This window comes from Lissotriton helveticus, chromosome 11 (genome assembly GCF_964261635.1).
Source record: "Lissotriton helveticus chromosome 11, aLisHel1.1, whole genome shotgun sequence".
NCBI classification, from domain to species: domain Eukaryota; kingdom Metazoa; phylum Chordata; class Amphibia; order Caudata; family Salamandridae; genus Lissotriton; species Lissotriton helveticus.
The window spans coordinates 580,519,908-580,543,239 of record NC_136072.1 but is presented as its reverse complement, the minus strand read 5'-3'; the positions used below and the strand labels follow the sequence as shown (position 1 = coordinate 580,543,239).

General features: G+C 43.3%; 2 protein-coding genes across 2 annotated transcripts in view; both read left to right on the top strand.

The window, feature by feature from the left end:
- LOC144790741 (uncharacterized) overlaps positions 1-12,443 on the top strand; it is a 61,275-nt gene extending 48,832 nt beyond the window's left edge. The window contains exons 4-5 of the mRNA XM_078665451.1: positions 10,129-10,291; positions 11,662-12,443. Coding sequence (XP_078521577.1) covers positions 10,129-10,291; positions 11,662-11,837 — 339 coding nt within the window. The 3' untranslated portion in view covers positions 11,838-12,443. The remainder of the gene's footprint in view (positions 1-10,128; positions 10,292-11,661) is intronic.
- Positions 12,444-14,111: 1,668 nt separating this feature from the next.
- Positions 14,112-23,332, top strand: part of LOC144790850 (maestro heat-like repeat-containing protein family member 2A) — a 93,470-nt gene continuing 84,249 nt past the window's right edge. The window contains exons 1-2 of the mRNA XM_078665515.1: positions 14,112-14,314; positions 20,944-21,036. Coding sequence (XP_078521641.1) covers positions 14,294-14,314; positions 20,944-21,036 — 114 coding nt within the window. The 5' untranslated portion in view covers positions 14,112-14,293. The remainder of the gene's footprint in view (positions 14,315-20,943; positions 21,037-23,332) is intronic.

Sequence of the window (23,332 nt, the reverse complement as noted above, 5' to 3'; positions counted from 1 at the left end):
GAACAATAAATAATAACACCAAAAGGAGAAATACAGAAAAAGAATAACAGAGGAGGGAAGATGAAGGCAGAGAAAACAGATAAGACTGAACAAAAGAAGGGAGAGAAGGAAACAATCAGAGAAAGAAAGACATTGAGAAAGATCGAGATAGGACAAAAGAAAAGAAGGAGAGAAGGAGGGAAATTAAGTAAGAGTAGAAGAAAGAATAATAAACGGAGAAAAGCAGAAATTGGAGGAAAAAGAAAAAATGAAACAACAAAGGAAAGAATTACTGAGAGACACAAGATTGAAAAAGAGAAGACAGAAATAGTAAGAAAGAAACAAAGAACGGGAAAATGGTGGAAAAATTAAAAAAAGAGGTTGAAATGAGAAAAAAGAAAGAAAAATATCAAGAAGAATAGTAAGCCAATAAGAAAAAAAGAAAGAGAACTGAAAAAGAATGCACAACAAAGGAGGGAAGGAAAGAGATAGTGTAAACAAATAGGGGGAAGCGAGAAAGAGGGAAAAATAAAGAAAGAGGACAGCAAGAAAGAGAGAATAAAATACATTGAGAAATGAAAGAGAGACATAAAAGCAAGGAAAACAGAAAGACATGTAAAAAGAGGCTAGAAAGAAGTAGAAAAAGAAGAAATTATTTTCAGAAAAGGGTAGTCTGCATCCTCAAGCACTGTCAGCGTCTGAGTGAATCATAGGAACGGGAGCTGTGTTTTAAATAGCTGTGTTATCAGGTGGGCACCTGTATATTCTCAAGCTTGTTGACAGGCAATTATCATATGCGAGCTACTCAATGGCAGTCTGCGAGCTACTAATAACATGTGATTGATTAGTTGGAGACCATTGCTTTTAATCCACCAATAGGAAACACGCCACTGCCTTCTCTTTAAGTCTCTCTTACTTCTTAACCTACATTCCTCCTCCTTCGGTGCCCTACATTAACACCTGCACCAGACATCCTATAATTTATACCTACATACTGACCAACAACTCCTGCACCACCACTGTCACTATCAATACCCGCCAAATCATAAGTCTCACAAACTTTACTCTATAGAGCTTATCTCAAACATAAACACAACATCCCACACCGATACCCATACAAAATGCAACAATAAAACTGTTCTGCTTTATCTCTGATTCTATTGCAAAATAATGGTATACTTGGTTGTGATTTTTGTAACTATTAAATACATTTTTTGCATATTGTGTTCAGAGGTTTTGAATTATGAATACATCTAACACACCTTATACATTAGAAAAACATTAATCTGGTCAAACGGAAAAAAAGTCATAAAATCTCAAATGTTATCCACTCTATTTTTTCTGCACATTCACAGTAAAAGAAAGAGAGGTTTATTTCACAACTAACGACAAAAGAAAACTGTAAATACATAGATCAATTAAAAAGTAAATGAGCATTCATCAAAGTAAATATTTCTTTGTAACAATATGATGCTCAATATATATCTAGGAGAGAAACCGTTGGATTTCAACGCAGGTCTATCATTGTTTCACCTCTTTTTAGGTTTTGCCTGCAAGTGCGCACGTAGTGCGCATTCGCAAAAAAACCTATTGAGTTCTATATATGATAGATGACCCGCCTCTGTCTCTCATTGGCTAGCTCCATAAATGGAGGCTAGCCATTGGGAGACAGAGGCTGTCAATCGCGCTTTCTCGGGGAAAATGCGATTCGGGGGCGTTTCTCAGGCTTTTTTTAAGCCCCGCCCCTTTGTCCCGGGCCGCGCTGCGATTGGCTGCCGGCCCGGGACACCCCCGTGACGTCATTCCCGGGCCGCGCTGTGATTGGCTGCCGGCCGGGGACACCCCCGTGACGTCAGCCAATCACAGCACGGCCCGGGACCTGACTTGTTTAACGGATGTCATTTCCCGCAATGTAGCACTTCCTAGTTCCATCAGAACCAATACAGCCGCTGAACGTTTTCTGGGACTCGCCTGGCTCTGGGAGGAACAACTAACGTGTAAAGTGACATCGGATTGGAACACTCCCGGTACGTCAGCCAATCATATCGCGCGCACAGAATTCCAAGGTGCTGATTGGATGTGGATCTCCGCACGTGCTTTTGTCCACTCTGAGCCGTTCTTCTACAGTGTACTGTTGCTCAATTTGGTGAGCAGGAATCAGACAATGGACGTAATTGGTTGTTTTTTAATGCGATAAACTGTCACGTATTTGACAGCAGAATAGATGTCAGTCATAACTAAACTGAAACCCTGGGAATGTCACAGCTCGACAGCCCACAGAGACCTCAGAAATCTACAGCCACTGATCACCCACATAAAAGCTAAATGACGCTCTCGTTGCGAACATAATATCTCTGAACAGGGAACGCAATGAAAACTACAATGGACATTAAGGTATCTCGCCAATCGTGAACCTAGATAGAGTGTGCCAGATTATACAAAAAAAAAACGCACAGACCTCGGATGTGACGTTTTTGCCATGTGATTTGTTGCTAACGTCTTTCCTGTACTGTTAACCAGCCACTACCCTATAGCAGCGAGAGCCGGAGACGGAGTCACTGTAATTGCCGGTACTAAGGAGGAGTTGATAATCAGGCTGATCTGTCTCCCCGAAGAGGAACAAAGGTGTATTTTACCTTATCCGTGCAGTCTGCACCCACAATCACATCAAGGTAATTGTATTATAACCAGGACATACCTGAAAAATATTACTGAGGGAACATTATTTGTTTTTCAGAACATAACCGAGGAGGCTTTAACTAACTTGGTGCTTTTCACACCTAAATGAATCGTGGTTGGGGATCGTAATAAAAATGTCGAGGCTCACTGTCATTGTTCCAAAGTTGATTAACGTCCTGGTATTCACATGCTTTTTTTTCCCGGATCTCTTAATTTCCCACTCAATTAAATACACTGCTTTCATACTTCTGCCTGTAAGCCCCGTGAAGACGTGAAGTAATAGTCTACCCTAGTCAGTTATCCTGTGGCTGGTAGTGGTTTTCGAATGGAGGAGGTTGTGCAATAATCGGGGCTTAGAGTGATTACTATGTCATGCAGTGATGTATTATGAGAAGGTTGTTGGTGCGGGATTCTACTCGAGTCAGTTGTTCTGTGGCTGGCAAAGGAGAATCACGCTACGTCTTGGTGCTCCTGAATAAAGGTTAGTGATACCTTTACTAACCGTGTGGAGCTGTCACTTCACCATCTTCCCACTGTGTGATTTCTCTCTCTGGGTCAACGTCTGACGATCAGTGCGTTTAATGGACGTATAGAAGTGCTAGAATTCTCTATACAAATGCCTGTTTGCTCTTGAGAAGTGTGGGTAATCCCGTTTAATGTATTAAAGCCGTGTGTGATATTCTCGCGGAGATGAGCACTTTCTGCTACTCTGAGACCAGTAGGTCCTTTTAAATATGCCATATATCATAGTCGGATTAATTGGACAAGAATACCATTTGAAAAAAATGCATGCCGCCCTCACTGCACCGCGAGGCGCCTGTAATAGGTTTACGCACAGGCGCTTATCTTGCAGGTTTTGCAGTTGAAAAAAAATCAACATAACGTTCATAGGTTATCTAAATATTCTTTGGTTAATGTATTACGTTTGTCTATGTTATTGTATCGGATTTGGGAGATAGATAATTAACTTGACAGCTAGACACATGTTAAGAAATTGCATTGATCAAGAGAGCATATTGTAATTTGGTTACTTTGGATGATTTGCAGCAAGCACGGAGAGGGAGCTTTAGCATTTCAGGTACACAGTCTATTTACATGTTAAAAGGTTCGCTGTATCTGTCAAAGCCACATAGGCAGTTGTGTGTTATGTTACTTCGGTATACATGCAACAAAGGGACAAACCGTTTACACCATGGAAACATGAAGCCTATACAAACTACAAGCATACCTAAACTAGACTGACATGACATCCGAAACCTGTCTAGCTTCTTCAACCGGGCTTGCACGAAAAGGGGTTTTTCCCTCATGATTTAAACATGTTCCTGGGATCGAGTATCCGCTCTGCGAATTGCTCACAGCTACGTGCACGCAGAGGCCGGAGGGGGAAGGGCGCAGGTCAAGGGCTTGACTGCTTTGACTCTGAATGACGTTCAATGTGTTTCTTGCTGCTCTTCCCCCGCCCCGAAGGGTTGAAAGTCTGAACTCTGCACCATTGTACTACTTTGAGCCCAGTCCGCTCGCTGGAGGTTATGAGGTTCATGAAGAACAAACTCTGAATATAGTTGATCCAGATTATTAAAATGATTTAGCGGGAGACCTCCCTGACACGCCAGGGCCTCTACCTGGAGCTGAGGTAATGATTTCGGCAGATATGTGGCTTGTAGCTGGGGGAGAGGAAATTCAAGAAACCACTATACTTGGCACAGCTGTGGGCACTTAAAAGATAGGGTATATATATATATATATATAATCGTAGCGGCTCCTGAAGTGTTGAGGCCCTAAAGAAGAAACAGTTTGAAAGGCCATCCTTACCTTGACAGGATTTATGGAGAATAAACAGCGGTGGAGTCAACCCCCTGAGGAAGTGTACACATAAGAGATTCATATGTAACTGCACCCGAGCAGGGCTAATACTGGTGATACTAGCTAGTTACAACCGGTTGGAAAGCAAGCAGAAAGTAGGCAACGAATGTGAATGTGAATCGATATGGTTGCAAAAACGAACATAGCTCTCACTAACGAGGATCAGCTTCTTCGAGCAGAAATTGGAATTTGAGAAGTGCTTGTCTAAACAAGCACTGGCGTTGCCAATAGGTTTCATATTTGGAAAGTTGGAGCTATTGGTTTTGTAAATGACATTTTATATTTATATATCGTTATTGGCATTGTCAATAACAATATATAAATATAAAATGTCATTTACAAAACCAATAGCTCCAACTTTCCAAATGCAAAACCTATTGGCAGCGCCAGTGCTTGTTATATTTTGCAGAGCCTTTAATAAGACTATAAAAACATTAAGCCCCTGATTTAGAGGTTGGCGTACAGGTTATACCGTTGCAAATATGACGGAGTACCCTGCCCTCCAAGCTTTTGTCCACCTGTCTTATTTACAGGTGGGCAGACTACAACTTTTCAATCTGTGGATTTCTTGACGGCTAAGTCGACAAAAGCCTAGAATGATTTTCTTTTGTCCATCACTGCAAAAAAACTTGCCTGTGAGGGTCAGAAAAAACAATACTGACCTCCACACCTTGGGAGAAAACTCCCAGAGTGTGGAGGTCATGAATCTTTTGTTTTTCAGAAACTGCCGCTTCTGGGGTTTCTGAAAAAAAAAGTTAAATAGTTGGTGAACGGCTGTCAAACCGAGGATGGCCATCCACCAAACCTTTTGTACCTTGATGGAAACCGCTGTGACAGCGGTTCCTTTAAAGTACAGAGATGATCGCTGGGCAAGAGGTCAGCTTGAAACATAACAACTCAAATACCATTGGGGTGGCGGACGCAATGTCCTCTGACACCCTGGAGGACACTGCTTTGTCTGTCAAATACAAAATCAGGTCCCAAATTCCATATTTCCTCTGAAATATCTTAACAAAGGTAGAAATATTGAAACACAGAGAATCGGATTCTTCTTCACATTCCACATGTAGGTAAGGGCAAGGGTTGAGAACACAAAATAGAGTCAATCTGTATATAACAAACTAATTGATTCAAAGGTAAAGCTCTCTCATAGATCTTGATTTGTATTTTGTAGAATGAGTTGCCTATTTTAGTACCTGATTTGCACACAGAAATGTGTGTGCATGTCTGTACTGGTTTGTGTTTATAGATGTTTATGTGTGTGAGAAACTGAGAGAAGAGAGAGTAAGAAAGGGGCTGAGAGTTCGGGGCTGACTCATTTAAAATCATGGACTAGATTGGCAAAGACCACAGGAGGTAGGGGGTGTTTGTTTTGCAGCAGATTCTGCCAAGGCATGTGCTGGGCCTTTTGTAACAAGCATTGTAGTTGCACCCATTTCACCCCCACATTGTGTCAAGATGCATTACACCATTTGCTAGGAGGCTAGGGCCCATACAAATGAGAGAACACTTTTGTCCAGTTGTTTCTGTCAGATTACTCAGCACTGGCAAAGGCAAACTGGATCGGAGAAGATGTCTAAGGGAAGCGGTGCAAAGGTAGCACACCTACCGAGGCACACTTTGTGAGGTGCTACGGAGAGTCTCAGAAACCCAGTCATCCACATGAAGATGAAGTTAAGTAATATACCCACCTCCAAATGTGTTCTGATATGCTGGCAGTACAAAACAGAACAGCAGCTTGGAAGTGCCGCACATCTTTCACTGTTGCACCCTCTCTGGCCTCTGAGACTTCAGGACTTTACTAGCAAGGTCATGTTTGTATCAAGATATACAAAGAGATGAAACAACTGTAGACCTATTTCGTAATACAACACATTGTTATTAGCATATAGTTAATGTATTATACCATTACAGTACTGTTGATTTATTGACATTGTGCTTTATCATGTATTTCCATGTATTTTTTTATCTAAGACAGTCCATCCTAATTACAGTGTTTCAAATACATTTGTGTTAGTCTTAAAATAGGTAAAATATTTGTAAAAATAATCATTCAGTGTTTTTAAAGCCAGTTTACCTTTTGTTCAGCTCAAAAAGATATTGCAGTCTCTAAGGCCAGTATTGTGTTGAAACGAGGTTAAATATTTCACAAACTCATACCCCTAGTACAGATATTTTATAAGTATAAAACACTAAGGTAATACAGGTCTAGAGAATAGCCAAATAGAATGAATTATTTCTGATGATATATGCCCCATGCCAATACAGAAAGCGACTAGGTCGAATAGCTCGCACCTCTCAGCCTGTACCAAGCAATACATTTGGTGCACATCCTAAATGGTATCAGTCACTTTTGGATACCTCTGCAGTGCGGAAAGACATTCATTTATAAAAAAAGAAGAGCCTTTTTGATGTGAAATTAAGAAAAGACAAGAATGAGGAGCCTAGCTCGAGGACGTAATGGCCGCCTTTTAGCTCGGCTCCGTCGGCCCTCTGCCTAACTTCGTCTATCCTGCCATATATCCTGCACTGAGACGCTACTTCCATACAGAATTTGAACCTTGAAGACCCACCCTTACTCACCGTCTGGTCCGGAGGTTCCAGCGTGCGGTGGTTCCGCGGCTGTGCCCTCGGTGAGATTGGGGGCCTCCGGGCACTCGAGACCGGGTCCTCGCTTACGGGACCCGACCGGCAGTGAAGAGATACCTGCGGGACCCGACCGGCGAAGAAGAGATTGTCGGCCCCGGCCGCGACAGTGAACCACTGCTGGGAGCCGTTGTGCGTGAGCCCCGGAGATCCTGAACCGGCCCCGATGACGGGGCCGTGCGGCTGGAGGGGGACGAGATGTGTTGGGGGCTGACCGAGTGAAGGGGTCCCTTCGCCTTTGTCCAGGTGGCGGTCCTGGCCCCGCGCCTGGCTCTCGCCTGTGGGGCCTGCCATTGTGCGGTGGGGGAGACCCCCCCCCAGCGGGAGCTCGCCCATCCTGTGCCGGTGAGGCCGTTGTTGGGAGCCCCCGGGGGTCTGTAAAGTCCTACATTTGGGAGCTGTTTGGGGGCCCACGGTGAAGTGTGGGGCGGCGGAACTCACAAGATGGCTACCGACTACGTAGGGGGTGCTCCGCTCTACACTGATGCTCCTTGCTGGCCGGACTGTGCGGAGGCCTGGGTGTGTACTCGGGCGCCCACGACCGGAGATATCCTGGACGCCTTGATGTCATTGTACGCTGTCCTGGCCCCCGGTGCCTCTACCGACCCCATGCGGCTCGCCGCCATTTTGGGCCGCTGCTTCTTCATGCACCCCCGTCGTCCTGATGCCGCCATTGCTTCGCCCCCTTCGGCTGCGCCGGGAGTTGCTGCTGTTGTTCTTCGGCCGCTTGATGGGCCGGTGACTTTTGACCCTCTGCTTCCTCGCCGCCTGGATTTCGAGGATTTCCACACGACTCGGAGACTTGCTCCTTCCCGGGTATCTGGGACTCATGGTGGGCCGCTATTTGCTCCCGCTTCGTTGGATTCGAACTTTTGCTCTGGAGGGGTACCTTCGTGTTGTCGGACTGCGCACCTGGACTCCGGCTTGCCTTTGCTTGCCCTGTCGTCACTGCTACATTTGACTTGCTTAATTGACTTTGTGTATTCCCTCCATGTGCAGGCTCTCCCTGATTTATATCACTGCCGTGACTTTGGACTACGTTACGATTATTCCGTGCTGGGTGGTCCACTCTACATTATCCTTTATTGGACTTATTGGGTTGGTTTCGTGGTTAGGAAGGGTTGGGGGTGAATTGCACGACATGATGGTTTGCTGGTCTACCTCCCTTTTGCATTGATGTTTGTGCTCCCGCCACGGTGAAGTGTTACAATCTCTCCCTCCTCCCCCTCCCTGTGGTTCTTGCTGTATGCGAAGATGTAGTACTGATTTGATACTTTTTCATTTGTTGGTCGGGGGAGGGTCGTAGCCGAATGTGTTTGCTCGTATCCTGTGGCTCCTCCCTCGTATTTTCTTTTTGTTTTGTACTTCTTCTCCCTCTCTCTTTTTGTCTTCTTCCTCTACTTTCTTTTACTATATTTCGGGTTTCGGATTAGGGCGACAGGCACGCTGTTTGGAGGGTAGGCCGTAGCCTTCTGCAGGGGTGCGGGGTGGGACGGGTGGGTGGGGTCTTTTCGATGGTTTCTTTTGGTTCTATGGCCCTTTTCTATTCCTTTATAGCGGTGCCGCTTCTGTCCTCGCTTCTCGGGCATGGGTGGGTTGGGGTCTGTTGCTATGCCATCTTTCTCGGTTTCGATGCTTTATTGCGACTGCCATGCCTTCTTTTCGCTAGCTTCCATCTTCTTCTGTACTGTTAGCCGTGGGTTGCCTGGCCCGGGGTGGCGCCCATCTCGTATGACTGTGTTTCTCCTAATAATTCCCTTTATTTTGTTCTTCTTCCTTCCCTTCCCCCCTTCTGTCCCCTTTTTGGCTTCCTCTCCCCCTGCTTCCTTCCCTGTTTCTCCCCCTGTCCCTTCTCCCCCCCCCTTTTCCCCTTCTTCCCTCCCCCCCTCCCCCTTTTTCCCAGGCTCGTATTGAGAGAAGTGAGCTGCTCCGTACAGTTTTTCGCTCCCATTGCCTCCGTTAGCGTGTTCTTGGGTGGGGGTCATGAGATCCTGGTGGCACTTGTATGCTTCTTTACTATGTTTTGCGTTTGTTTATGTGCCATGGTCATATCGTGCCCTTTCATCCTCCTACCCCCCGCCCCCCCCCTCCTCTCGTTTTGGCGTGGGTGTAATCCTGTTTTTTGGGGGTTTTCTGTGTCTGTGAGTCAGCCGTGAGCCTTGTCCCCTTATTATAAAATAGACCTCATTGATCCTGATGTTGGGCCGTTATTGCTGAATATCCTATGTTTGCATTGTTTAATTATGTTTGCTTGCCCGCCAACTGGCCTTGTGTCGCTTATTTCGATTCCTGATCGTCTTTGACTTGTGGCCAGCCGGATTGGTTGTAGGCCCACGCATGTTTATCCTAATGATGCAAATAAAGGTCTTCAAAAAAAAAAAAAAAAAAGAAAAGACAAGAATTTCTGATATTTTGATGGACTTATTTATTCATTCATTGGGGGTACCAATATATTTATAATTTTATTATGACCCATTTTTATCCTGTAAACTTTCTTGCTGCTAGGGGTCAAGAAATCTCAGACTACAGCCTTATTTTCAATCTGTTTTGGCAACTGCTGGTTCTACTTGGTCTATTTCAAGGAGTGATTACATTGTTGTTATTTGCTCCGCTTCTATCTTATTGATAATTGAGTCTTAGGGCCTGATTAGGAGTTTGGAGGACAGGTTTACTCCATAACAAACGTGAGGGATATCCCGACCTCCGTATTACAATTCCATTATATCCTATAGTTGGAACATGTTATATGGAGGACGGGATATCCGTCACATTTGTGACGGCGTATCCCATCCGCTAAACTCATAATCAAGCCGTTATTGATTTGTTCAAGCATCTCCTGTTTCACAATATTCCCTCTATACCTGATCCATGGTACTTAATACTTGTTTTGGATTTGTTTTTCTCCTCTTGTTCGTCACAAATGTTTCAAATTACCAATATTTCCTTTTTCTGCATATTTAGGAGAATTCGCCTGAAGTTGAAAGGATGGCTTTAATGTGTCAAATTTCTCTTACCAAGTGGATACCACGGTCAATATCTTCTAAGATTGTAAATCTGTTTACGGTGCCTTCTATTCCAGAGGAGATTGTTTTTTGGGCCATTCATCAAATGACAATTCAATACGGTAATTTGAAAAAATGCTATGTTGTTGTCAAACACTGTGCTCTGTGGCAGTCTACCGGATTCTACAATTATTTTAGGTCTGTCTGCAAATAGTTTTATCTGTCTATGGCTCATGTCATCACAACACTCAAATACACAGAGTGGGCTCTGAAGCATGTGGCAACATGTTCTTTCAGTTCCATTACTCCATTGTTCTTTCAGTTCCCTTACTCCATTGCTTGTTTAAAGTATTTCTACATTTTGTACAAAACCCATAACAGTATGGTGAATTTATGCATTTTACAGTGGTGATTGAGAATGGATCAATCACTAGCATTGCATATACAATGCAAATTGAAAGTGGAAAGAAGCCACAGGGTATATTTAAGTTATTTTCTACATATATTTCAAACTGATTGTGGCATTCAGAATAGAGTCCCATGCCCATGCCTTTGCCATTTCAGCCCGCATAGTTAAAACAATTAATTTTTTAAGGAAGTGACAAATAATTGGAAGGAAATACAACAGCACAACTATGTGTTGCAACCCCATGTCATAATGGTAATTCAAATAAGCTCTAAAACGATTACTTTCTGTACAGTGCTAATTAAAGAAACAAGCATCTCCGTGCTTATGCCATCAGAAGGCATCAAAATATGGAACTCCAGCAAGAGGCCTTAGAAGTGAATGGTTGCATCTTAACCACTTCGCTGCTCAGCATATTCCCCTCCTGTGCTGAGAATTTGTAAATCCCATTATTCATGGCGAGCTGGGCTCGTCATGAGCGTGCGAGGAGGCTACTTCATGACGAGCCCAGCTCGTCATGAGTGTGGAAGGGGTTAAATACAGGTCCACTGACAGCCACTTTTGAAAGATGCAAATGTATTGCTGCTATTTTGGTTATTATGTTCAAATGATACATATTGTTTTAGATTTGTTGACATTTAGTAATTTCACATTTTAGATTCACATTTTAGCACCACATACCAGTACCAGATGTCCCTTACAGGTTTTGTTTCATTATGTCTCTTGAGGAAAAACTGTTAAAAACTGAAAAACTCTACACCAACCAGCTACTTAACTATTAAGCCTTTATTTGTACAAGGATTTAGAATTTCTGTAAATGCAGCAACTCTGCTATAATGCCGAACTCCTTCATCACCGTCATAAAAAGGTGCGAGTGAATCCTGGGAAAAGACAATGTGAAACGTTCTTTTCCGCTTATTGCATTACGTTTTATGTTCTGCCAGGTGGAAAATATACAAAGCCATGCATCAAGATTTTTTTACAATATGTTTCATGACCAACACCACCTTTGCAGCACACTCATCATCTTAAGTTGGTATTAGTGTTTAGTTTAATTAATATTGTTTATCCTATTTTCTCTTACAGGACCGGAAATGGAACCATATCTAGATCTGATTCTCAGAACGCTCTTTCCTGTAATGAAGACTGCTTCTACAATCAACCAGAAATATTGGTTTAGCCTTGGTGTGCACCTGCGCTGGTGGAGCGGTCGGGTTCGGTTTGATGGTTGGGAGAGTGTTGGGAGAGGACACCTTTATTAAGTTCACTTTTGTAACATTTCCTGAGAGCACCCTTCATGCAAAGAGATGCAATTTCTTATGTCTGATTGGTGCAGAGAATAACAGTCCCTATTCATCCCATTGTTTTCAACAACTGATTACTTTTCTGCATTAAACTTTCATTTGTGGCACAAATCAGAACTCAACTGCAACAATGGTCTGCATAATGTGTAACTCCACTACTTTCTAGTACATTTGCCAATTGGACTGGCATGCTGAGCTGCTGTGTCAAGTTTGCCATGTAATGACTGGAACACATCTCTAGTCTGTATAGTGCACCTCCGGGAAAAACCCTATTCTTTTCAGTAATAAAAAACGAAGGGCTTGATTTAGAGTTCGGTGGACAAGTTGTATCCTATTGTATGTGTAATAAGGGGGACGGGCTATCCCATCACGTTTGTGACGGGATACCCATCTGCCACAGCCTGAATCAGGCCTTATGTTGTGAACTTACCTCCCTAGGAAGTGGAGCATTAAAACCTGTAGAAATTGTACATCATTTCCCAAAGGTAATTGTTCACTTCAATGGCACATACATCTTGTTGCAACCTAGAGCTCACACAATTGCAAACTAGTCACCGTGTTAAGTAAAGATTTAGACTGGTGCAAATCATGGAGTAAATATATTTTTACCATTTTTGCCTCTTGAAAAATAAAGAATGCAGGAAGCAAGATTTGCTCCCAACTAAACATTTTCAATATTAGAACAGAAAAAGGGGCAATGTGATTTCACACGTGTTGCTATGCTTAATATAGGAAATTGAATGAATCAGTGTTTATTTAGATGTGAGATTAAAACAGGTGTAGTGTCTTCCTGCCTGATTAGCAGAAGAGTGCAAAATCATTACACCACTCTTTACTCTGGTGATATCTGAACCAGCACTTCTTTATTAACCACATAAAATGATTCACAAAATTACTGATAAGGAATGCTCGGATGCATCATCTTTTATATTTTTACATACTTTTTTTTATTTTGCCAAGAGGGCAAATATCGTCACAAAGTAATAACTTGTTGAAAATCAGATTTCTCCACTCTTATTTCATAAACAACAAAACTGTACAAACTAAATTGCTTTGTTGCTAATTGAATGCAAAAAGTACTCTGGTGAAACATATTCTGCCTTTCCTTCATTTTAGATCAATACAATGAGTTGCAGTAATGTGGAATTATTACCATATATTGTCTAGAATGCTTCAAAAGTGCAATAGGATGCATGATCGAAATGGATACCATTACAGTATCTATGAGAGTCAGAGAATACCTATGTGAATTGAGTCTAATAGCTGCTAAAAATCATTTCCTATCAGCAGACGCATTGCACTGTTTTTGCTCAGTATGTCCTATGCACTACCAGACGAGGTGGTACATGTGTAGATTAATGCAAAACTTAAGCCTTTGAACTTAACTGTAATTTTTTTATTTTTGTGCAGTCATTGAGATGTTATCAGGCCAGTTTGCTTCCAGTGTAGACACTCCTCTAGTCAAACTTTTCTTTGAAGCCTACTCAACCTGTAAGGTATTTCTTCTTGAAACCATCCCCAGTCGCCAGGAGGTGAGTTGGTAAAGTGGGGAAAGAACAGAGTGCAGTGGATGAAGGTTTAGAGCTGTTACGTTTTGTGAGATAACTGATGCATACACATTGACTGCCCCTTCCTCTGCCTTTGCATATATACTTCATTTGATGAAATACAAAAAAATATGAAATTCATTCTCTTGACCCAGACTTGTGATCTCTATTTATGTAGCTGAATAAAATGTGTAAAAACCTTTATTGTACCCGACCAAGTATCAAATTCCTATCAGGTCAGATATATAAAACAAAATCAAAGCTAAACCATGCTATAATACTTAAGTATTAGGGAACAGTAAGTGAAATAAGTATTTTTGAAAAAGAAAGTGACAGATTTAGATTCTAGGGCAATTTAATAAAATCGCAGCTGCAGTAGTGTATTTTCTATGTCTACCACAACCTGTCCATGAATAGGAGGCAGGGGAAATATATTTTTTTTAAAGAGCTGGGGAGAGGTAGAAAATAGAGAGTGGGTGGGGAACCCCCATCCAAATAAGACAAGAGCGAAACAAATTCATGGATAACATTTCTATTTTAGAGAATCAGTTTTGTCTATTGGAATATTCTGCCAGTGACAGAAACCACTACCTTTGCATGACAGAATCACTCCCTAGTGAACAGATGTCAAGTGCAGCTGCCTCTCCAGGGAACCCTCTACTTCCACATGTGGCTCATCTTTTCTTAGTAGTTAATGTCTAGTGTGTGGAACTGAAAACCTGGTGTAATTTATCTTAACAGGTGTGGGGGCAGGTCATCACCACTCTGGGACATTTGGCCTCCATTCTGCCAGAGGAGCAACTAGATAAGGAGCTTCCTTGGTTGGTCAATGAAGTTGAAAGGCTCCAGCCCCAGCTGCCTGCTGATATGGCATTTCGTTTGCTCACGGTGAGTGTGACCTTTTTTGCTGTCCATGCTTGCCACTTCAACCAATCCCAAATGATCCACTCATAATGAACACTGTATCTCATAATGAGAGATTAGCTGAAATAAAACACTACATTATTGAGAAATGAGGGTTGAATACAGAACTACAGGATTCCATTGGTGAGTTAGTTACACCACAGGTGGAGTTGTGAGATGGTTCAGGCCTCCATCATGTGTACATTGGGCCAACATATTGGCATTCCGCTCCCAACAGTACCAATGTTGTGGGTATCAGAAATTTTGAGATGTAGGAAAAATGTATGATTCCAAGTTTGCCCCTTAGGTAACCCTGAGAAAAAGAACCACCACACCTATTCGGACAGTAATTCCCCACTATTTGACACATTCACGCCTGGTAATTATTTCAGTTTTGAGCTGGTGTATTGTTTTGGGAGATGAAGGGATTACAGGGAATATAGTTTTCCAACATTAATTCCAAATACTGAACCAGCTCAATTGTGATTAGTACACAATCCATGAAGGCAGCCAGAGAAGCAAAATGCACATTTGTATTTGTTACATATGAAATCGGGATTAATAAAGGAAAAATGTGGACCGAAGCAATTGTGCTAGATTTTAAATAAACATCAACAGTGCTGAAATTTGCTTCACCTGTTGTTGTGATACTGGGTAAGTAAAATTGGTTATGGAAGGGAAATTGAGCATACTGACGCTCCATCTTGTTGCGTTAATCATAACAAAACAGCAGATCTTCAGTCACTAGAGCCCTGACATAGTAATTGGGCTTACTAAAGCCCTAGTGACCTCTTATAATAAACAGTGTGCCATTGCATTTTCTCTAGTCTGAGAGGCTGCTTACACCCTGTGAAATACAAGTACATTTACAAATGACCTTCACTAAGGAGCCCCATGACTTTGTATTGCACTCCTGGTGACCGAACATACAGGTAAAACAGTGAAGTCTTAAGAGGAGCACTGGAAATGCATCATGTTGGTAATCAATATTGTGTTGGAATTATAGAATACTACTTTTAGTTGCTATAAAAAAACAATATTAGCAAAGGAAAGAGTCCGTAGTTAGAGACGTGCAAACTGTATTAGCTGAAAAGCAAGAGTGACGTAGACCTTGGTGGACACAATATTAGAATCATTACGTCTCCAATCTGCCAATTTTCATTTCCACAGAACTATTGTTTTTAAGGCTTGAGAATTGTAGATTAATGTTGAGGCTCTAAGTGGAACAGTTTCTGCTAGGTCTGAGCACTTACAGTTAAAAGGACAGGATGTTCAAATTTCCTTACAAGTCCTTCTTTTGACAGTCTCCACTTGTAATAAAAATTTGAATACCAGCTACAAACATAAAAACATGACAGAATTTTGTTGTATGGCATATTGACCATATACATAATTTGAGGTTGTTCCCCCAATGAGTCTTACAAGCCTTCATTGCAGGTGATCATTCTCCTCATTAGCATCTGTGTAGCTAAATGTGTTCCTAAAACTGCTTTTAGTCGTCAACCATCTTCTGTGTTGCAGCTCCTGCCTCCACGTTGCCTTTGATTTTCATAAGCAAACACTATCCTTTTAGGCTCCTCTGTACTCCCATGGTTCACAGTGTGCACGGGTGCAAGAGGGACATTGAGCAATCCTGGTCCACAACTGTTAATAGTGAAACAGATGTAGCGGCGCATACATGGATCCAGGTTTTAGAGGAGCACCCCAAATATGTCTGTATTTTACTATCTAACAGCAAAAAAGGGAAAATGTATTTCCAATAGTGTTCATCCACCCATGCTACATCTAAGTGTGCCCTTTGGCTTGAGGGTGTATTTTGCTGACTTTGGACGAGACTACATGAGTGGAGTGTGGATCACTTGGAGAAGCAGGCAGATAACTAGAGGGCCTGTAGGATGAACAGGGAGAAACAGGAGGGTAAAAGGGAGGTCAAACAGAGGAGGCGGACAAGGGAACAAGACTCTCCAAAAAGTTCACTACAACTGAACGGAGGAGGAGGAGGAGGAGGACCAAGATCACTAGCAGGATTAGGAACACACGGAACTGGATTTCCAAGATAATGAAGAGAAAGCAATAGCAGGAGGACCATGGCAAAAACCTGGAGGATCAGACAGCCAAAAACCACAGTCGACCAGGATGACTGAGACCCCAAGGACATAAGGCCCAGCATGCCCAAGACAAAGAGGAGGATCAGTAAAACCAGGAGAATAAGTAGAATGAAGTAGACCAGAAGGACCAGAACCAGGAGGCCAAAGAGGAGAAGAAGTACAAGTAGCCACTTTATTAAGCGCCATAGAAGCCAGAAACCAGCTGACTCCAAACCCTTTCGGTGGTATAACAATGAATGTAGGCAAGCAAGAATTGCCCTTGGCAATGCTATCAGGGTTGGGGAAATGGGTACTGTCCGTACTGCAAGATATGAATACAAAAAAGCTATCCATAAAGCCAAGTGCCTATGGGATGAGCTTAGATGGCAGGACCTAAAAGAAGCTAGTTTGCAGAATAATACCAAATTAGTCTGGAATATCATTAAGTGAGGCAGAGGGGGTCAACCTGATCAGACCCTAATTCATGTCTCTCATGAAGGATGGGTTAATTACTTTAGGCCCCACTATGGGCGTAATCCATTAGATGATCAAATGGAAGAAGTTAGTTATGTTTTTTATACTGATGAGGCTTTTAATGACAAAGAAGTTTTAGCACCTCTTAGTGCAGTTGCTGGAGGTAGAGCGCCAGGACCCGATTGTGTCCCCGCAGATGTGTTCCTCTACGACAAAATACGATGGGGTAGATACATCTTGTTGATGGCAAATGCAACTGCCCAGGGTGCCCCGATCCCGGTTTCCTGGAAAGGTGCCATGATAATTCCAGTATATAAAAAAGGAGATAAAACTCAACCGGGGAACTACAGACCTATCAGCTTGATGGATACAATTCAGAAGTTAGTTGGGAGGTTGATCCTGAACAAAATCATAGATTGGATTGAAGAGAATAGTATATTGCCCCCTTTCCAAGAGGGTTTCCTTAAATACACTAGCACCATTGATCAAGTCATTCATTTTATTCTTTTATAGTGGAAGACTGTTACATTGGGCAAGGGCAGCCTTTATGCTGCCTTTGTCGATCTACGTTCAGCTTTTGACCTTGTCCCCCGTTCCCGGTTATGGGTGACGTTGAGGGAATTAGGCCTTTCGGACAAGATCCTAACCTTGGTAATGAGGCTGCACGAGGGCAATCATGCTAGATTCCACTGGGGAGGGCAGGGTAGGGTCACCACCCAGTTTCCGGTTGAAAGAGGGCTACGGCAAGGCTGTGCCATGGCACCAACGTTATTCTCTTTGTATATTAATGGAATAGTGGACCGTTTGTTGCCAGTGAATACAGATGCCCCTTCTCTAGCAGGTGTAAAAATTCCGATTTTACTGTTTGCAGATGACACATTAGTTATTTCCAAGACTCCTAATGGCCTCCAGTGAGCTCTATCAATTTTTGAAGATTTTTGTGCTGCTCGAGGCCTGGAAGTTAATGTGTCAAAAGCGAAATTCATGGCTTTTAATCCGCATCGAAGTTTTAAGGGGAGGGTTTTTATGAATAAACAACCACTTGAACTGGTCAGGGCCTTTACCTATTTGGGTATACAGTTAGAGAAGAAACTTAAGTGGGACTGCCATAAAGATTTAGCAGCCCTGAAACATCAACAAGTTACAGGAGCTTTAAGTCTGGAGCATAAAAGGTCTCTAAAAAAACAATTAGACCAGTCCTCCAAGTTTATGAATCTAAAGCTGTTAGCTCCGCTCTTTATGGTGCCGAATTATGGGGGTTTGAGAAAGCAGCACCTTTAACTCTTTCTGAAAATAAGTTCCTCCGTAGCATTACCAATCTCTCAAAAAGCACCCCTCTTAAGCCACTTAGATATGATTTGGGTAGAAAAGCTATTATTGATGTCGCCAAGTTGCGTCCGATTTTATATTGGCGCAGGTTGTGAACAACACATGAAGTCTCATCATATGCCTCAGGTTTTCTGGATGTAATAAAATCTGATGCCTTCCATAAAATCGGTTGGTTAAGAGGTGTTAGGAATAGCCTGATTGGCCTGGGAATAAGAATGCTATGGGAGAACCCATTAGAGGCTTCTTTTCCCTCTAAACATCCTAAAAGAGAAGTATTGGGAGTGGGCTGCTTTTAATGCTTGGAGTAACTCTGACTCATCTTCTATGGTGGGAATCTTCTTAGAAACAAAACTCACACCCAGATTAGAATCCTATTGGGATAATATCACCAAGCCGAGAGATAGGAAGCTTTACTTCCAACTCAGGGCAGGCTCCTTACCTTTAAAGTCCCTTATGTCCAGGTGGACTCCCACAAGTGATAACATCTGTCCTGCCTGTGGGAGTCATAGCGAAACAGTTGCCCACCTGCTTTTTGCCTGTCCCGCCTATGCACTCCCTAGGCGAGTTTGGCTGGCTCCAGTGTGCAAACTACTTTGCACATTTAGGAGCGCCGAAGCGGAAAGGCTTATGTGTACCAGCACTTTACCATTTATCACAATAGAGGTAGCCAAATACCTAGGATGGGCGTGGGCTATAAGGCTGAAACCTAAATCTGGGTAATTCTTTGGTGAGCATTAATTGAACTTCCCTAGCCTGGCCACTGAATGTGATTGATTATTTAAAATTGTTTTTGTCTGCTGTAATGTATTTCATAATGCAAAGAAAATTGTATTAATGTTACTTTTATCTCGTCTATTTGCTCTGAGATCTACGTTTTATCAAACATTTTTAACTATCCAGCCAAGGCATTTTTAACTGTATCTAAATGTTGTTTGTTTTGTGCTTTTATGAGTATACTTCGAATAAAGCTACTTTGGAATGGAATGGAATGGAGAAGAAGGATGTGCAAGTGGAAAGGGAGGGTCATCAGGAGGACCAGGATCACCAGAACAAGAAGGAAGAAGATGGGCAGGTCAACACAGAGAACCTACACCACTGTGAAGACCCTACACAGAATGAGGTGGAGGAAGATGGCCATGAGGATGCGTAGAAGGGGAGGTGGGGCTGCAGGACAGACAAGAAGCTTAGAAACTCCAGGACCACCAGAAGGATTTGGAAAACTTGAACCAACAGGGGACCAATACCATGTCCATGAACTAGGAAAACCAAGAGGATCAAGACCAGGAAGAACAGGAAAAGGATTTCTAAGAGGACTGGGAGAATAAGGAGGAAAACCAGTAAGAGGAAGAAGACCATGAAGAGAAAGCACAGGCTAGGAGGTCCAGAACAGCAGTCACCACCATGACCACCATGAAAAACCTGAGGGCCAACACCAGGATTGCTAGGAGTAACAGCACCAGAGGATCCAGAGGACCAGGAAGAGGATGACCAAGATTAGCTGGACCATGAACATAAGGACAATGAAGATCATGAGGACCAGCAGGACTGGGACCCGAAGAATGAAAAGATTGAAGAACACCAGGGCTAGAGCACCAGAAGAACAACTAGGAGGGACACAGCAATAAGCACCATGGTAAAGATAATCCTTTTAACAGGAGTAGGATCTCAGGAGGATAAGGGCTACTTATGGCCAATGGCCAATGCCTAGAAGACCAGGACCAAGAATATGTAGATGAAGACCAGGAGGATGATTTTGAAGAAAATATGAGTTGACAGAGAGGAAAGAAGAATAAGAGGATGATCAGGAGGAAGAGACCTAGAAAAAGGAGAACATGAAAATCAATACGAAGATTAAGAGAACTATTAAAAGGAAGACCTGGTAAACCAGGAGCATGAAGAGGAAAACCTATAGGTGGAAGACCAGGAAGAGGAGAATGACCAAGAGGAGTAGAGGGACTAGGGCAACCAGGAAGTCCAGGAGCACTAGGTTTACCAGGTCCGGCAAGAGGACACAACCATCAAGGGAATCACAACGGGACACGGATCAGGAGAACTAGGGACAGGAAAAACAAAGGCTGTATGATGATATGAAAAGGAAAGAGAGATCAACAAAACTGATGGGTACCATTAAGACCAAGACCAGCAGGAAGACCAGGAGCAGGAAGACCAAGGCCAGGAAGAAAAGGACTAAGATGGCCAAGAGGATCTAGACAGTGCCATAAGAAGAAGGAGTATCAGACAACCAAGAGAACTAGAACCACCAAGAGAACTAGGACAACCAAGGCAAGGACCATCATCAACAGTGGCTAAGAATACAGGGCCTACGATGACAAGTGAGTCTAGGCTACATGTGTTAGGGCATGCCCCTGTTAAATGCTGAACATGTTCTCTTATGGTTCCTTGATGGACTAAAATCCAACATCTGACTCCAACAGATAACCTCTACAGAAATCACTACGTGGATCTGAGAGATCTTAAGGCACTGTGAGTCAAGAAAACAGAGGAACCAGGAAAGAAAAAATTAGACATAAGCACGGTCATCTGTCAAAATCTACTTGTGGTCATATGTATTTAGAATTAGTACACAAGAGAGCTCATTCGCACACCAACCCACTCTTGCATTCAGACAGAATTTACACTTTGAAGTTTGTAATTCACCACTGACCATCATCATTTGCACAAACTGCCCTTTGGCCTCATCTCAATTTTCTTATCTCCTTGCAGACCCTTGAGTTATGCATCAAGGTAGCTGTTACTAAGAGTTGCAGAGCGCTGAATGGAACTGTGCCAACCGTGCTTGCCGTCCTGCATCACCTGGTAAGTATATACATGAGGACAAACAAAGTATTTCAGTGGGAGGCGACAGACATTTCCTGTGTAACATATTGTAACAAATAAAGTTTCTCCTTAATCCAATTTATAGTAGGAGTGTTTTTAAAGGGCAACATTTGGGAACTCTCTTGCATAAAATATTAAAATATAATCCATAAAAATCCTATATGAACCAATTTGCTTCTAGGATGCTAAGAAAGAAGACAATGGATATAAATCTGCCAGTGTTGAGAGTTCCTCTGCAAGAACCACCCATAAGTCTGCCTCCCGGCAGCTCTGGCTCTGATAATAGGTAACAGAGGAACAGAGTGACAGGGAAAGGGAAGGGACCCAGGGGTAACACCAAGGATGGAGACCTGAAAGAAAAAAACTGTACCCAATAACAATGGTTTACAACAGATACATAATACTAACAAAGCTTATCTCGGAGGTTCAATTGTCCAGTTAGACTTTACTATATAACATATACTGGACTCTTCATGACATTCCCAACAACAGTACACCCAATCTTAAATCTATATATTTAATAATAATAAGGCTATATCATATACATTTGTTCTGATAGATACATCTGCCGTGTGGATTCCTCACCTTGTGAATATCCCCTTGCGTCAGCAACATTCGGAAATTCTTTGGTAGCTTCGCGCCGACGTGGATCCGGACGTCACAGAGGCACGGCATCGCACGCAACTCCGCTGACGTCACCGACGCCTATAATAGGCCCACGCCGGCGTGATGACATCAGTTCCCTTTTTTCCGCGTCGTCGCGCTAACGGTTTTCAGGGATCGTACTGTAGCTTACAGTAACTTTGTTACTATTTTCATTGTATTGTGTCTATCTTCATACTTTTCGAGATGTCGTCGAAGAAGACTGGGTTTAAAGCTTGTGGCGAGTGTGGCAAGACTATGTCTATCACCGATCCTCACGAATGCTGTGTCTGGTGTTTAAGCTCCGACCATGATGTCGAGGACTGTCTTTGCTGCAAGAAGATGACGCCGAAAGCTTTGAGAGAGAGAGAGGCGAAACTCCTCGTGGCAAAGCTTAAAAGTAAGAAGGTTAAGAAATCTTCGAAGTCTCGATCTCGTCGGTCGAGGTCGAGGTCGAGATCGAGGTCTCGTTCGAGGTCGCACTCGGAGTCGTCTTCGGCTCACGCTTCGAGGTCTTCGAAGAAGAAACACAAGAAGAAGAGCCATGAGTCGCGTCATCATTCTGGGAAGGACTCTAGTTCAAGACCGAAGTCCCAGGTCAAGCTTCTGAGTAAAGAAGTGGAGATTTCAGAATCGGAACATGATGAGGCTTCGCATCCGGGTTCACCCGAATCTCAGAAACAGGTCCATTCTCCGTGTCCATCCAATCCTTCTGGTCAGGAGGATGAAGGTGAGGAGCAGGGGGCTGGTGGAGCCGAAGTTCCAGTACCTGAGGGTTCGTCGACTCCGGTTCCGGCACCCGATGAAGAGGTCGACGTCGTATCGACTCCGCCTCCTCAGGAACAGCCACAAGGTCCATATCCTGAGTTTCCGACTCCAGGTCAGGATCCTTCTCAGTTCCTGAAAGCCATGTTTGGTGTCTATTCCAGAGCAATGTTCCCGTCTGGTGCACCTGTTGGTCTCACGGGTCCTATGGCCTTTAACTTAGGTGTTCCTCAGGCTTACGCCCCTGCACCCTTCATGCCTTTTATGCCGGCTCTACCACCGCATTGGCATTTTCCGACACCGCCGGTGTCGTCGACGCCGAGGCGCACGACGCCGGTGCCATCGACGCCGATCCCATCGACGCCGATACCTGCGACTCCGAGGCAGGATTCTGCCCGACCTCGTATGGATAGACCCCGTCCGACTTCGGGTTCGACGCCGGCACCGACCCCGTCGGAGTCGATTCCGGATCCATTGGCTTCGGTGGTGAAGGAAAGATCTCGGAGAAAGGCCCAGAGACTTCTGGAAGAAGAAAAATATGGGTATTCAGATACTGAAGAAGGAGAGTTGCAGGATTCTGAGGATCCGTTTGAGGATTTGTGTGAAGCCAGTGGGCTTGAACTATCACCTGAATGGGAATTGGCTTCTGTGTCAAATGTTCCATCAAAGGATGTGATACCTTATCACACTGTCATTAAGAAAGCAGCGAGTCTATTGAATATTACTCTGCCCACTGCTGATTCTAAGCCTAATATTTTGACTGAGGTGCTTCATTCACCCTCATCTATCATTGAACCTATGTTGCCCTTCAACGAGGCCTTGTCTGAGCCTATTTATGAGGTCTGGAAGAAACCCTTATCTGCTCCTG